Genomic DNA, 14,459 nt, shown 5'->3' with positions numbered 1-14,459 from the left:
GGTAAAAGCCGTTATGGGTGTCGCGAGTGCTTTTAGTCAATTTTAGTTACCTGGCGGGGTGATTCAGAACCGCTATTTCTGGCTCTCTAGGCAGCAGCCAAAATACACCCCACTAAAGATATTATGTTAGAAACCCGCGACACCCATAACGGTTGGTAGGACATGCTATTTAGCCAGCGAGCTCTATCGTCTGCGTAGTCATTAGACGTGTGATAAGCTTATCGGTATTCGTCTGTAGGTAGACATCGACACTTTATCCTTGATATAAATTGCTTCTGCTCTTATTTCAGCTCCATGAAATTGACGTAGTCAACATAGAAATGAACCTTCCATTGCTGGCAGGCTCTATCGTGGCTCTCGCAAAAGCGCAGCATACGGTTCTATGGGTGCCCGAATGCGGAGACGAAGTGTTGATGCTTGGCACTCATGCTGCTAGCGAGTTCAAAAGCGCAAACACGCTCAGTGTGACAGACATTGATTCCATACTCGCATTTAGCACGTATACTGTGATATCTGAAAAATTGGCACCGTCAGGGTTTCAATATGTCGGAGAATACCTTGTAAAAACCCCTCCATCCCGACACACCGTCACAACTTGCACGACGTCTCTGGCAGGAACACAAGCAGCGAAGTCAGCGTATTTTCCGTCGGAAAATCTCATGCCGACCAATACCCAGCCTCAGACGTCCGCACAATCCCAAACTTCGGTGACCCCAACGCCTGTTACGTCTTGTTATACTTCAGGACAGCCGCTGACGGAATCTGTTTCGGTTATGAATATCATCTTCAGCTTTTGCGGTTTGCATCCTAACATTGACGCACCAACAAGCATATCCTCCACAATGACACATAGCGATGTACCGATGCTGCTTGAGGTCAGCCCTACCGGCTGCTCCTCTGAAAGCACTGCGAGCGGAACCATGCCTGTGAGATTTGGCAAACCAGATGATAGCAACTCAACCGACTCAATAAAGACATATAACAAGGCACTTTATCCATGCGTTAAGCTGTATGAGATATGGGAATATTGTAAGCTGTGCTTGATGCTCGACAACTCGGATCCTAGACTAACTGGTCAAAGGCAACGATAATGAGGACCAAGGAAACGAGGGTCGCGGGGGATTTGCCCCAATAGGTTGTAACGTATTTAACATCAAACCCGTCGTGGCCTTAAATCTGTCATTGTAGAAGATAAATAGCATCGGTGGACTATTTTGCATGACTAGGTCCAATTTATCCTCGGTTGGACGGAAGAGATCTGCCTACTTCTAAGACTCTCAACGGCGTCACTCCGTGTGCCAACTCTTAACAATAATGATAGTACAACACTTGCTTTCAGGATGGAGAGTAGAGCTTGACGCACAACAGAATTCAAAAGTATTGCGGTCGCGAATCCTATTCTTTGCCTATTTGAAATGCTATGTAATATAAAAAGGAGTGACGGCAACCCAAAAAACAGTAGAAAATTTCAAGATTGAAATAAAAAGAACCAAAACAACGTTTCGGAGCAAGAGTATCAAGTTGATCTTTGTCTTTGACCCTTCGTTCTAATCTTCGAAAACGGCGAATATATCGTCAAATGGATTGCTTGAGCAGCTGCTTGCCGGCTGGCACGATTTTTCAGGCTCGCTAATTTGGTTTCCGGGCGGCACGGAAATGCCAACGGGCTTCATAGCACTACTGGGCGAGTTGCCAGGTTCCATATAGCCAGGCTGCAATATGATGTCGCTTTTGCTTGCCACGGAATTGATGTTAATGTCGGATGATAGCGCTGCGTGGGACGACATCTCGAGAGGTGGTAAATGGAATGGTGTCGATCTACGTGCTTTCCCGCCAGAATGATAATGATTATATACACCCGCCGAGGCATATCACGCGGCACAAAATGACCACGCCATCGGACCTTAAGCCCAAAGCAATGAGCCTGTAGACTCTGTTATCAGCCGATTGTGGCGCACACGAGCAATAGAGTCGATAGACGACTTTTCTGGCCGAGAACCGTGACGTGTAGAAGATCAGATTGGAAATTGCTCATTTGGGCCTGACATCTAATGGCGCAGCTGGTGCGATTTGCGCTATTTCTACGATAATTTCCAGGTTTTTCACTTCATTACCCGTGAGTGGCTTTGATGTGGCAAATACCAGACGTGTGGGACGCCATGAAGGCTTGCTTCAGACCAAGCACGTTCATACATTGCGAACAGGATGGAGACGTGAAAGATCTGATGGGAGCTGAGCCAGATATCGAATGAACCCGGAGCGAAGCGTTCAGGAATTCGAAATTGCGAGTGTGAGTCAGCTTATTTATTTTCTTCACAGAAGTGATACAGCGTACCGTGTATAGACCAGCTCCGATGCCGTACACAATAAGCTCGAGTAAATACCACTTCATCCCGGAGTAATGTATCATGTGGTCAAGACCGTAGAGCCGGGTTCCATGCAGTAGAGGTATGAATGCTGTAGCGGCAAGTACGATGTAAGTTGTCATTCTCACCTCTCGCGAGTCGCCAGCGCTGCGATCTGAATGCACAACAAGGCAGCGGTGGAGATCACAGACACTATGACCTGGAAGGATGTTATGTCAGCATCTGCCATAGACAGTCTGGCCGTGGGCAAGTGAATCCCGGATTTGACTGACAATGAACCAATGAAATGCTTGCCACATAGGTTCGCAGACGAAAACATAATGTATGCCCTGCTGCTGTCGACTTTGCGAGTGCCACTAGCAAATGTATCAAATCACCGCTCAACACGGGTGTCCTCTTATGCAAAGAACTTCAAGAAGACACCAAAACCTGCCAGGCAAAAGGAAGGACTGTCTTGATCTCGATGGGCGGCGGTAATTCCCCCTCACCAAATTGGGTGGATGCCGCAGACGCTGAGAAGTCTGCGCAGCTCATATGGGACATGTTTGGACCCGTCACTTCCAGCAAAGTTGATCGGCCTTTCGGCACATCTGTCGTTAACGGATTTGACCTTGACTTTGACACCGGCCAACCATCTTTCTGCTTTTGCTGACAGGCTCCGCCATCTCATGGATTCTGCCACCGATAAATTTTACCTTTCCGCCGCACCACAGTGTGGCTATCCCGATGCAAACATCGGCACTACCCTGGATGTAGTTCCCTTTGACATCATACAGGTTCAATTCTATAACAACTTTTGCGGCATCAGTCATTTTCAAGAAGGCATGCAAAGTCAATCAGCTTTCAACTTTGACGTTTGGGACAAATGGGCCCAGAGCAGCAAGAACCCGCGGGTAAGGGTTCTCGTTGGCATTCCTGCAAGCGAAGATGCAGCGGGGAAAGGATCTTACACTAGCGGTTCAAAACTTCAAGCTGCTTTACAATGAAGTTAGTAGTACCCCTCATTCGGCGGTGTGATGATGTGGGATGTAGCTCAACTGTACGCCAATCATGGTTTTCTCGGGGAGATTGTCAACGGTGTCGGCGGCAATGGCGAGTTGCAGCTCAATCAAATCTCCAATCCAGCCACTGCTACTATTTCTACCCTGCAGATAGCTCTTCCTCTACCAGTAGCCTCTCTTCTTCTATAACCTCTTCTGTTATTTCTACCAGCAGCTCCTCTTCTACCAGCACTTCCTCATCTATCAGTAGATCTTCTTCTATAAGAAGCTCTTCCCCCGTCATCAGCTTCGCCATTCCTCAGCGGAGACAGTGCGGGGGTCACGGCTATGTAGGCACCGAGCAGTGCCAGGCCCCATATGTTGCGTATCTCATAGCCAGTGGTGGTCTGATTGTCGTTAAAATGGCAAATTCGGACGGGGACGAAATTTAGGTTCACGATTGCATAAAGGGACAATTTAATTTTTTTCAGAGATTGAGCGTACGATCACGGCATATTTTCTTTTGATAATAGTATCGAGCAATTTTGCTGCTAAATCACGGAAAGTGGCTTGCAAAAAGAATACTTAATGCGACGAGGACACCTACCGCACGTGGCGCAATCCGTCCCGAGTTTGTTCTCATTTCCATTCCTCCAAGCTGTTCACAAACGCGAGCATGAACTGCCAGACGCCTCTATTTGACGCTGACTCAATAGAAATTACCGCGACGCTAATGGTTAGGCAAAAGACAGCAATGTTCAACCGCCGCCGTTGCTGGCTTTCGCCGCACCAGCTGCTCCGGGCGCATGGGTATTGTAGGAACACTGTTCCATTGACTTTGCGTAAGTGGGAAATAACGTCCCAACCAACAAACACACAAAGTTGATTGGTCCAAATGCTAGCATCGGCAAGAAAGAGACTGCGAAGTGGCCTACGTATCGTGAGTACTGAGACTTTGTCGTGCGCGCCAGAACTCACCAAATATGATGGGCCGTCTGGTGATGGTCTCCCAGAACTCACTTGATGCGAGCAGAGCAGGCGCTCCGCCCCATCGCCACGGACCACACAGCCGAAACTTTGTGTTAAAATTTGCGCCGAGTGCCCACACAAGCAGTAATTTGAGAGACCAAAAGCGAGCAACATCCGTAAAACCTGGCGCAGAATTCATGTCAAGGGCCAACTGATACACATAGCTCTCGTGGTCTACACCGTCCGGCACACGAGCTCCCGGCACGATGCGGAGCCTATAGTGCCACTCGTCTTCTGGATGCAAAGGTCGAGGAAGATGATGCCCGGCTAGGAGGTGAGTAATCCACAATTGAGCCTGCATCTCCGAGAGCGGTGGTATAGCCCCCAGCGACGGACGTACGAATCCAATAAAACCGACAGATGGATCACTGCGCTTCCATATCTGCCGAACGTCCCTTGTTGTTGGTTTCGCGTACGGAGGGTCGCTCCGTTGGTCAAGAAAAGGAAAACTCTGCTTGCAGCCCGTGCAAAGAACAATCATGTCGGGACGCACCCGGCGGTTTTTCATTCTTTGATATTCAGGCCTGCCGTTATCGATGAATTCAACGAAACCCGACGACTGAACTCGGAGCGGCCACGGAGCCAAGTCCACGCATCGCCCATTCGTGTCTTCCACGGGGATCTGAACCAGAGCCGAGCGAAGGGCATAGAGCCACAAGCGGCGCCCGGGGACCTGCGGCCTATAAGGGAAACTGATGTACGGACAAACCTTCATCGACTTATTAAAAAAAACTAGAAACGTTAGAAATTTGTTTATCCTATTTCATGTTGGTAGGGCGTTACTCTTGGAGGGATGGTGGCGCGCCGGGCTGATTTCACCAGCCCATTGGTCCATCCCCGCCGTTGTGCCCGAGCTCAGCCACAGCAAGACCGTAATGTAGACTCGGTAGTATTCCCACAGCAAATAGTCTTTTTGACGCAGTATGCTATGGACATAAGCCGTATCAAAAAGATTGGCCCTGCTCACATCAATCGGAATGCCAGGCTTCGCAGGGTTCGGCGCGCGACCTAATATCGGCAACAGCACGGGACCAGCGTTGCGCTTCGCGGCAAATTGCGTTAAAGTGGGTTGCAAAGTACGGCCCGTTATGAAAGAGTATGAGACGAACCTTTGGCGCAAAATGGAAACCATCCTTGTGACAAAGAACGACTCGATCCACTTCTGCATGTGTAGCGGCCAGATATGCCACGTCCGCACCGGTTTCGCCGCAGCCTACCACCATTACCACTTTGCAACCATTGAACTGTGCTCGGGACTTGAACTGCGACGAATGCATGACCTTCTTAACGGTGCTAATCCCGCGGATATGCGGAACGTTTGGCTCCACGTGTAAGCCGGAACAAACAGCGACGGCATCGCAATCCCATAGCTGCAAGCGTCCGTCGTTGGCCTGGTATTTGATGACGTGATTGCCATGAGTACCTCGAGAAACTGAAATGACTCTGGTACTCAGCTTGATGTGCGGCCACAGCTTGAAATGGGAACAGTAGTCGTGCAGATACTCCACATATTCAGACGCGGCAAGAAAATCCTTTGAGCTCTGATGACGGAAGTCGGAAGCAAGTCAGTTGCTTTGATGAGACAAGCTGTCTCTGTCAGTACCATTGCTTCGCTCTCCTCGGCGCAACTGACCTCTGCATCCTCATAGGCTCGGCCTAGAAATGTTCCCCCTACCCCTTCCTGATACTCGAATAGCACAACCTCGACTGGTTCGCAGCCAAGTGATTTTTGCGCCTCGCATAAATATTTCAGGGTTACCAGGCCGGATGGACCGCCGCCGATGACGGCAATCCTCATGATGGATCCGGAGGTTGGAGCTACATCACGTCTGTCGCTGGCGGGCCAGTAGCATCATATAGCAACATGTAGATCACGTGGTGAAACGCAAAGGCTCACGATGTATAGTTGTTGAAGAAAATCTGTCAAAAGTCTATCCAAAGCACCATAATCGGGCATCTTAGCCAATAGTGGCTATGAGCAATCAGGCTGGAAACCTTAGCGTCCAGCGCCAAAACATGCTCCGTGACTATCGCCACACCCACTCAGTCTCGGGCGGTAGAAAATGGCGGCTGAGATTGCGGCTGGGCACATGGGCGGGTAATCATGATCTAGCTCGACAGAGATGTCATGTTCTTCCAAGGTTGTTTCAGCACAGAGCTACTTTCTCTCAAATTTTCACAGCAACAAAGATGAATTCCGTGCTTAGCTCTTCACTTCGTCTCCGAGGACGGCATTCACCAGGAACCTTGGCTCTACTTCTGGGTCGCCTGCTACATGGGCAAAACAAGATCAAACAAGCCGAAGAGGTGTATCGCAGGGCTCTTCGGGATTTTGGCTCAACCTCCAGCGACTGGGAACCGATTGCGGCTCTTCTACGGGAGTACATCCGAATCATTACGTGGAGCGGCAATTTCTGCCATGCCAAAAGCGTTTATGATCCTGTGTTACGGAATTACATACTCAGACTGGGTCGATGTCATGAAACGACCCTTGTGTTGATCTACGAAATCGGCAATGCGCTCTGGACAAGCGGTGCCCTCTGGGAGGCCGAGAAAATCTTGTCGGAAGCAATTCTCGGCATCAACATCAGAGACCACCACAATTCGATTATGCTCCGCATCATAGACAAACTTGGCACTGTGTATACGCAACAAGGTCGCTGGAAAGAAGCGGAAGATGTGCAGCACGCCGCCTTGAAAGGATCTCTGAGCATGTGCAAAGATTACTATCACCCCAAAGTCATCGCTATTGTTCTAAGCCTGGGAAATACACTGTGTGCGCAGGGGAAGCTTCAAGATGCAGCGCAGATGTTGCAATGGGGATCTTCGGGCCTGCAGCAGACACTTGGTCTGGCCCATGCAGACACTATCCACGCTTTCGAACAGCTTGCCATGATACATATATCCACAAAAAACTTCGCGAATGCGGAACCTGCTCTCTCTTCCTGTATCAGCGGTTGTGAGAGCCTATACGGGAAGAACAGTGCCCGGACTTTTCAGAAAAATATCGAGCTCGCCATATTGTTCAGAGATCAAGCCAAGTTTCTGGAAGGACAAGCGGCTTGCGAGCTGCTTTTGGGTGCATGCGAGACGCTTGAGAGCGAGTGGAGGTTCTTCGTGCTGAATTGCCTAGGCACGATTGATTTTATGGCTGGACAATTCAGCAAAGCAGAAGAGGAGTTTACAGCTGCCTTGAACGGGTTTAGGGCGTCTGGAGGTCAGGGTTCTCCATTGGCTTTGCTTGTTCTCTACAACATGGGAAACATGCACCATGCGAAGGGAAGACCAGACCTGGCCGAGGCCGCGTTTCGTGAAACGTTGGCGGGTATGAGACAGGCGGTGGGCCATAATCATGTTGCATCCCTTGCTGCCGCAGAGATGCTTGGCCTGTCGCTCATATCACAGGGCAAAATGGCGGATGCTGCTAACACCTGGTCTGAGAATCTGAGTCTATGCAAATCCGAGGACTTACAATCTAGTAGTGAAGCCCGCGAAACCACGGCTGATAAGTTTCAGAGTATGACGTTGTCATACCTCGCCTCTAACAGCCAAAGACTTAGCGCTGGAGCAACAGCAATGCTCTCGGCCAGAGCCGGCGCCCAAGACGCCGTGGCTGATGCACAATTTACTCATATCAGGCATATATGAGCGGTCAAACATCTTTCAGAGAGAGCAAGATTTTGTTATTGCAAAAAAGAAAAGTCGTTGAATCTAGTTTGAAATACATTGAGATATATCTTCGTACGCCTGTGTCATTAATTCACTCCAGCGTCAATGTGCTCGCAAATGCTACATCGTCCTCATAATGATATACCGCTATGTAGGTCGTTTGTGCTGGCTCTAATCCCCAAAGAATAGGTCACTGAGACGAGCTTTTACCCTGGTAATCATCCACTTCGCACTTGTGACCATTCGTTCAGAAATCCCACACGTATTGACACACAAGCTGATAGCCTAGTTCTAAAGTATAGAGTACGGCGACACAGACTGCATTGACGATGGCACATCGAACAGCGAGGCCATGATGTATAGCACCATCATTTTCTGATACCAGCCCGCTGCCTACTGTGTATGCTTCCAGAACCAAGGCCAACTCAGCCGTGACAAGACCAAAACCAGCAGTTCTGGAGAAGGAAACTAATGGAGGAACATAGTCTGGCATGTTCCATGGTCTCAGAACTACTACCGCGTCCATAGCACTTGAAATGACCAGGCAAAATGAAGCGACCGCCGCGACCGACACAAAGCTGTAGTACGGAGTGCAGCTTTTTGAGCCCCAGAAGCATTTGTACGCCGAGCCAAGCGAAGCTCCACCCGGGTCCTAGAAACAATCAGAAAATTTGGGTCAGCATGAACCCAAGGTTAAACACGTGCACGTACCGTAGTATGGAATATGCCTGCCTTGCGGCTTCTACCATGAACTAACATTGCAATCGTCGAAACCAGGACGATAGCAGCCGCCACTGCCTGCGCTGCGATATATGCTTTACGCAGAGTTTTTCCCGTTACCATCATTTGATAATGCCGTGGTCAGCTTCTCTATAGCATACGTAAGAGTTCGGTCGCATAAAAAAGCCTGGCTTGATCCATATATTAGCCAGGACTTGGGATACCAGCCGTATCTTGCTCCTTCGACCAGTTTCTGCGTAGATTATCCCTCTTCGTATGTAAAACTATCGGGATGGACGAATTCTGATGCCGATGGGAAGGAGGATCACTACGAATTGACTACTCATCCTCGCCCAGCCCCTTCTCCTCACTATTGCTCTGGCAAGTCGTCGTGGTAGAGTTCACTGTGATTGTGGACAAGTCTGACGCTCTTTTCGCAACGACACATTTTAGTGATTCAGGCTTGCTCAGCCAAACCGAACTTTTTCTCCACTCGCAATCTTGCCAGAGATCGGCTGTATAATAAAGTCCCCGTATGAGATAGCTCTGTTTCTCAACATCAGTCCGTAAAAAGCCCCATATTGTACGTAGCGACATGCTTGTAATAATAGGTGTGTCAATAAACTTTTCAGTGGAATCACATATCCTCAATGTAAAGGCCGATACTACCTCCGAGTGTGGGACTGAAGGGAGCCAGCTGAGCTATGATAGTCTTGGAAGCCTACGCGACTGCACTGTATGCATACAGACACTAGACTTTGTGATTCTAGCACTTAGCGAGCTCCGCGAATCGCTGCTGCAAAACGCTACCGGCGCATCTGTCTCTTGCATCATGCATGAAAATTAATAAATATACTTTTGATGCCTAAAGATTTCCACCGTCCAAATTGGAGTATTTACGTTAGCTCAGGCCGGGCCGTAAAAGCAAGTCCGACATGGAATCATACTTGGTCATCTTTCTGCGATTGCCGCGATCAATCGACTTGCTCACTCATGCAATCGCCGACGTAGCTTGCTCGACGACAGCCGAAATTGTCCGGATCACTCGGTTCGCAAGACCGTTACATCTCTCCCCCTCTTTCGTCCATTCCGTGCAAGTGGCCATTTCATGCTTCGCATCTATAGCGGAGGTAACAGTTAAAATTGAAGATCCACAAAAGAACGATATTGACCAACTGCGAAACCAAGTACAAGATCGCCAAATTCCCCTTCCTGGTTCCCTCATGTCGAAGCACCTCCAATCGCAACGGCGATATGACGAAGAACAGCGACCTTGACAATGATGCGGGTTATTCATCGATGGAGGACTGGCCTGTGCAAGAAGTAATAGGGGAAGAGCTGATAAACGGGGAGAAGTATTTCTGGGTTATTTGGGAGCCGTCTCTTATCAGTGAAGCTGATGCTTCACACTCGAAGCGTTTGATAGAAGAATGGAATTCTCGCAAAGAAAAAAACCGAGAAGAAGCTGCAGCTCAATTATCGAAAGCAATGAGGGAAAAGTTTCGAGACGGAAACTACCAAGCCGCACAAGGACGATGAATTCTGATGCTATGCAGAGTGTTTTATAGCATAATACCTTCAGAGAACAAATGTACAAGGTTACTGCACTACTAAAACTCCATCGATAATTTTGCCCACATATTTGACAGAAATTTTGGTATGGTTTGCATCAGCCAAATTTGACCGCGTATGTTCGTCGTACACCTCGCCTCGCGGTCCGAACAAACTATCCAGTAATGGCTTAGCACTGCACATAAACCTTTCTCCATCGCCAGCGTAAGAATGACCACACTCACACCAGATTCTACACCGAGGAGCAATACCAGCAATGCTCTCCTCGACCAGTGCGGAGTCGTCAATGCTGAAATTGACGGGATTGAGCCTAGTCTCCAGCAGCTGCGCATACTCCGGCACAGAGCCCTCAACGATGCCGACAACTTCTCATCCAGCGCCACCAACCAGCAGCTTGACGCACTCTCTTCCGAGACATTAGTCCTGTACCGCGAGCTCATCAAGCGCGTCTGTACCATTAAGTCCGACCCGGAGGCCAACGACCCTAAATACAAACCCCAGGTAGATCGTGTCGACTGGCGCCTGAGGCAGGCCATTCAGAAGTACCAGCAAGTCGAGTCGGGATTCCGCGAGCGCACCCAGGACCAGATGGCCCGTCAATACTGCATTGACCGTCCCGACGCCTCGGAGCAGGAAGTTCGCGCTGCCGTCGAGGATACGAGCATACGAGCAACAACCAAGTCTTTAGCCAGGTCCTTATGCAGAGCGACCGCTAAGGACGCGCCCGCGCCGCTCTCTCGCCGTCTAGGACCGCCACAACGCCTTCGGTAAGATTGAGCAGCAGATAGTGGAGCTGTCCCAGCTCTTCCAGGACATAGATACACTTGTTGTTCAGCAGGAAGATCCCGTCACACAGATCGAGAAAGACAGTAAAAAGGTCGTTCAGAACATTGATAAGGGAACCGAAGAATTTGTGCCGCCGTTAACACAGCTCGAAAAACGCGGAGAAGAAAGTGGATTTGTCTTAGGATTTTTATGGCCATAATTGTTGTCATTTTACTGGCCTATGTCTTGATTTCCCGCACCGCGAGAGAAAAATCTACTCGCCGCTAGGCAATGCTATCTGGCATTATAATAGCGCAGCTAACGTGCATTGCACCGAAGCAAATCACCGTAGTTTAACACTAAGAGGAACATATTCTAAAAGGACAGAGAGTTGCCGACTATACAGCCACAGGAGCTATAAGCTGGTCCAATAGCACCTCATATTTTCTTGCCCCCATAAAATGACGCCGACTATAAGCCAGTACGGCGAAAATTGGCTTTTCCTTTCTTCTCCTGCTCATTGAAAGCAATCAGCACTTTCCATCACGTACCGCTACATACTGTACTTAGCAGGGCAAGCTTACTTTCAGCAAGCGCAGCAGATCGGAGCAGAACACCTTGCCCAACGCCCTGCCGAGGTCAGGATAGAAGTTCGGTCTGCGATGGTCCGGTCCATTGAGACAACTTAGCAACCTTCTCAGGCTAGACACACCAAGCTCCACGGAGTCTCCACGTATCATATAGTTTCCCTGCCCTTTTTGATTATACTTGATCTTACGCTCGTCGGCCTTAACTCACTCAACGCATACACTTCTACTTATCTATCGAGAAAGGCCTTAGTACACACTCCGAAAACAAGCTGTGACGACGGTCAAACGAGTTGCTTTTGGCATTTGTTTCGAGATTCACTCGCCGCTGGCATAACTGCCGTATTGCATGCGACAGTTGGAGTCGTGACTATGCTTGTGCGTGGAAGGCCTTTGACGATCTACACTTGGACACACCTTGGCCTGGCAGTAGTTATTGTTGCTGTTGGGCTGTGTGCTGCTCTCGAACTTTTAGAAGTTCATGACGGTTTTCACGCACAGGGCTGGCCAAAGCGACTCTACCTTCAAGTCTTATTTTATGGTAGTTTTGCACAGCTAGTCTACGGCAGTGTCTCTGCGTTTTTACTTGCCATGAGTTTTGTCAAGGCCGCGTTTTCATAACCATGCCGTCACGCCATTTCGATTCGTGACATCCACTACATGGTGCGCTGTCAATGCTGCGCCTGGATGCAGCTGGAAGGAGGCGGCCAGGCAGATTCCAGCTTCAATGGTATTATACGCAGAGGGCCGCTGTGACCAACGACAGTCACGAGCTGGTGTGACTAATACGAGGCACAGGAAATGAGGCAACAGAGATATCTAGCAACATGTTGTCTAGCATAGCTACACCGGGACTCGCGATATGGAACGCCGATATTTGCCCTTCGCGCGCCTACCTAGCACAACGAACATGAGCACCTATAGCTTGGCTAGACATTTGGGAACGAGGCGTGACTGTTGAAACAGGTTATACTGTGACGTTTACTCGCTCCAGTGCTCGAAGAGGATACTCGTTTCGTGTACGGCTTGCTAGGTGCTCGAGCGTGCTCTACAAAGATGGAAGCCTGCCAGCGCGGCACTGAAAAGCACAGCTATGTCAGCGGAATCACGTGGCTAGCCTGAATATATAAGAACCTCTGCGCCTCCTGCAGAGCGAGTGCTTTTCTTCCCTTTTCATCTTGAAAAAATCTCGCCACTTCGTGACAACCGGCGCGAGGTGGCCCATGCGGCCAGTGACCTGCCGAAAATGCTGAAGTCTCATCTCGACGCGGAAAAAGAGAGCAGAGTGAATCTTTAGCACGATCACATGAAGCATTTAACTGCAAAAATAGCGAAGGTAAAACGTATTATTGCCTTCGCCGGCGCGGGGATCAGCACGAAAGCTGGGATCAAGGTTGTTGTGCATTCCCTCACTGATTCTACAAGGCTAACTTGACCAGGGCTATCATTCGAAGAACGGACGTTATGTAAATGGAAATCTGTTTCTACGTTCTTCCCTCGGAACGCAGGATGGCCGAAGAAAGTTCATGGAACACGCCGTCTATCTGCGTGACGCCGCGCTAAAGGCCCGCCCGACGGAAACACACGAGTATTTGCGAGAACTGTGGAAGGCGGAAAAATCAAGACGTCTCTACAGCCAGAATGTTGACGGTCTTGAGGCTGTTGTAGGACTGAGTACTAATATGACTACTAAGCCGGATGCTCCCCCGATATACATTCTCTTACATAGCGCCATCAGAACTTTAAGATGCGAACTTTGCTGCTCGACAGTTGACTGGAAAGGACACGAGCTAGACACCGCCAAGCTATCTCTAGATCCTAGCACAGAGCTCAGCTGCCCGACATGTCAGCAGAACTGCAAAAACAGAACCAATCTCGGCAAACGCAAAACTAGAATCGGCCGACTCTATCCGGCTATCATATGTTCCGATGATAAACACCCTCAAGGCGTGGAGATCGAGGACGTCATCACATAAGATGAAAAGCTAGCCGACATGCTCATCATTCTAGGTACAAGCCTTCGATTTAAAGGCCCGGAGAAGTTAGCCCAACGATTCGCCCGTTCAGTGCGCGCAAAGCAGGACACAATTGTCTATATAAACAAGACAAAGCCTCTACGGCGTATCATGCAATTTGTTGACTACTAGGTCAACTCAAAATGCGATAGGGAACTACCGCGGCGAATGTCTCAAGGTATTAGAGGGGAGCACTAATGAGGTCTATATATATAAAACACTTAGCGCGGGGGAAATTCAGTATATTATGGCTTATAGTGGTAAGAAATATGTCACATGCAGCGTGAGGAGAATTCAGCCCTTTTGCTAGCAAAGTACGTGATCCTGAAATTGGTCTTGCAGCTACACCATGCAATGCGGGGCTGGTCAAAGACGGAGGCCAAGAACGAAGCCGCTGACATCGCCGCAGTCTTTGCACAGAGCACCTCGACCAAAAGAAGTATTAAGCTTAGAAGACTGTGATAAAGCGGATGTTAACGCTGCTGCTGCTATGGGAGGGCGGACGGCTCTCCAGGCCGCATCTGCAGGTGAATTTCAGAAATCTTTAGGCGGTTAGAGAAAGCAGGAACGGAGTCCTAGTTCAAAAATGATATATATATATTTAAGGCAGAAAATAAAAATTCACGCCCTTCATGCTTCTACACATTTACCGTTCCCGTGGTATGTCTACGTTTTAGCCATAATGCAGCTACCTACTCTAGCTCCACTCTAAGCACTACCAAAACCAAAAGTTTATTACGCCCGGTGACTAACAAA

The 14,459-nt window shown here is 49.1% G+C and overlaps 5 protein-coding genes across 5 annotated transcripts; 4 read left to right on the top strand and 1 right to left on the bottom strand.

Moving 5' to 3' along the window:
* Positions 1-320: 320 nt before the first annotated feature.
* BBA_09210 (uncharacterized protein) lies at positions 321-1,309 on the top strand (the record flags this gene model as incomplete). Its single annotated transcript, XM_008604307.1, has 2 exons — positions 321-1,029; positions 1,227-1,309. 2 exons carry the CDS (start codon positions 321-323, stop codon positions 1,307-1,309), a joined length of 792 nt encoding a protein of 263 aa, XP_008602529.1.
* Positions 1,310-2,560: 1,251 nt separating this feature from the next.
* Positions 2,561-3,018, top strand: BBA_09209 (chitinase-like protein; the record flags this gene model as incomplete). The annotated part of the gene is made up of 2 exons (XM_008604306.1): positions 2,561-2,608; positions 2,668-3,018. 2 exons carry the CDS (start codon positions 2,561-2,563, stop codon positions 3,016-3,018), a joined length of 399 nt encoding a protein of 132 aa, XP_008602528.1.
* Positions 3,019-4,104: 1,086 nt separating this feature from the next.
* BBA_09208 (dimethylaniline monooxygenase) lies at positions 4,105-6,173 on the bottom strand (the record flags this gene model as incomplete). Its single annotated transcript, XM_008604305.1, has 5 exons — positions 4,105-4,277; positions 4,325-5,107; positions 5,159-5,417; positions 5,485-5,847; positions 6,009-6,173. The coding sequence occupies 5 exons, from the start codon at positions 6,171-6,173 to the stop codon at positions 4,105-4,107; spliced, it is 1,743 nt and encodes a 580-aa protein (XP_008602527.1).
* A 392-nt stretch (positions 6,174-6,565) lies between these two features.
* BBA_09207 (TPR repeat protein) lies at positions 6,566-8,023 on the top strand (the record flags this gene model as incomplete). Its single annotated transcript, XM_008604304.1, has 1 exon — positions 6,566-8,023. One exon carries the CDS (start codon positions 6,566-6,568, stop codon positions 8,021-8,023), a length of 1,458 nt encoding a protein of 485 aa, XP_008602526.1.
* Positions 8,024-10,546: 2,523 nt separating this feature from the next.
* On the top strand, positions 10,547-11,321 carry BBA_09206 (SNARE domain-containing protein; the record flags this gene model as incomplete). The annotated part of the gene is made up of 2 exons (XM_008604303.1): positions 10,547-10,972; positions 11,085-11,321. 2 exons carry the CDS (start codon positions 10,547-10,549, stop codon positions 11,319-11,321), a joined length of 663 nt encoding a protein of 220 aa, XP_008602525.1.
* Between the last annotated feature and the right edge of the window lie 3,138 nt (positions 11,322-14,459).

The sequence above is a fragment of the Beauveria bassiana genome (assembly GCF_000280675.1).
Source record: "Beauveria bassiana ARSEF 2860 unplaced genomic scaffold BBA_S00047, whole genome shotgun sequence".
Taxonomy (NCBI): Eukaryota; Fungi; Ascomycota; class Sordariomycetes; order Hypocreales; family Cordycipitaceae; genus Beauveria; species Beauveria bassiana.
This window is presented reverse-complemented; position numbering and strand designations above follow the sequence as displayed.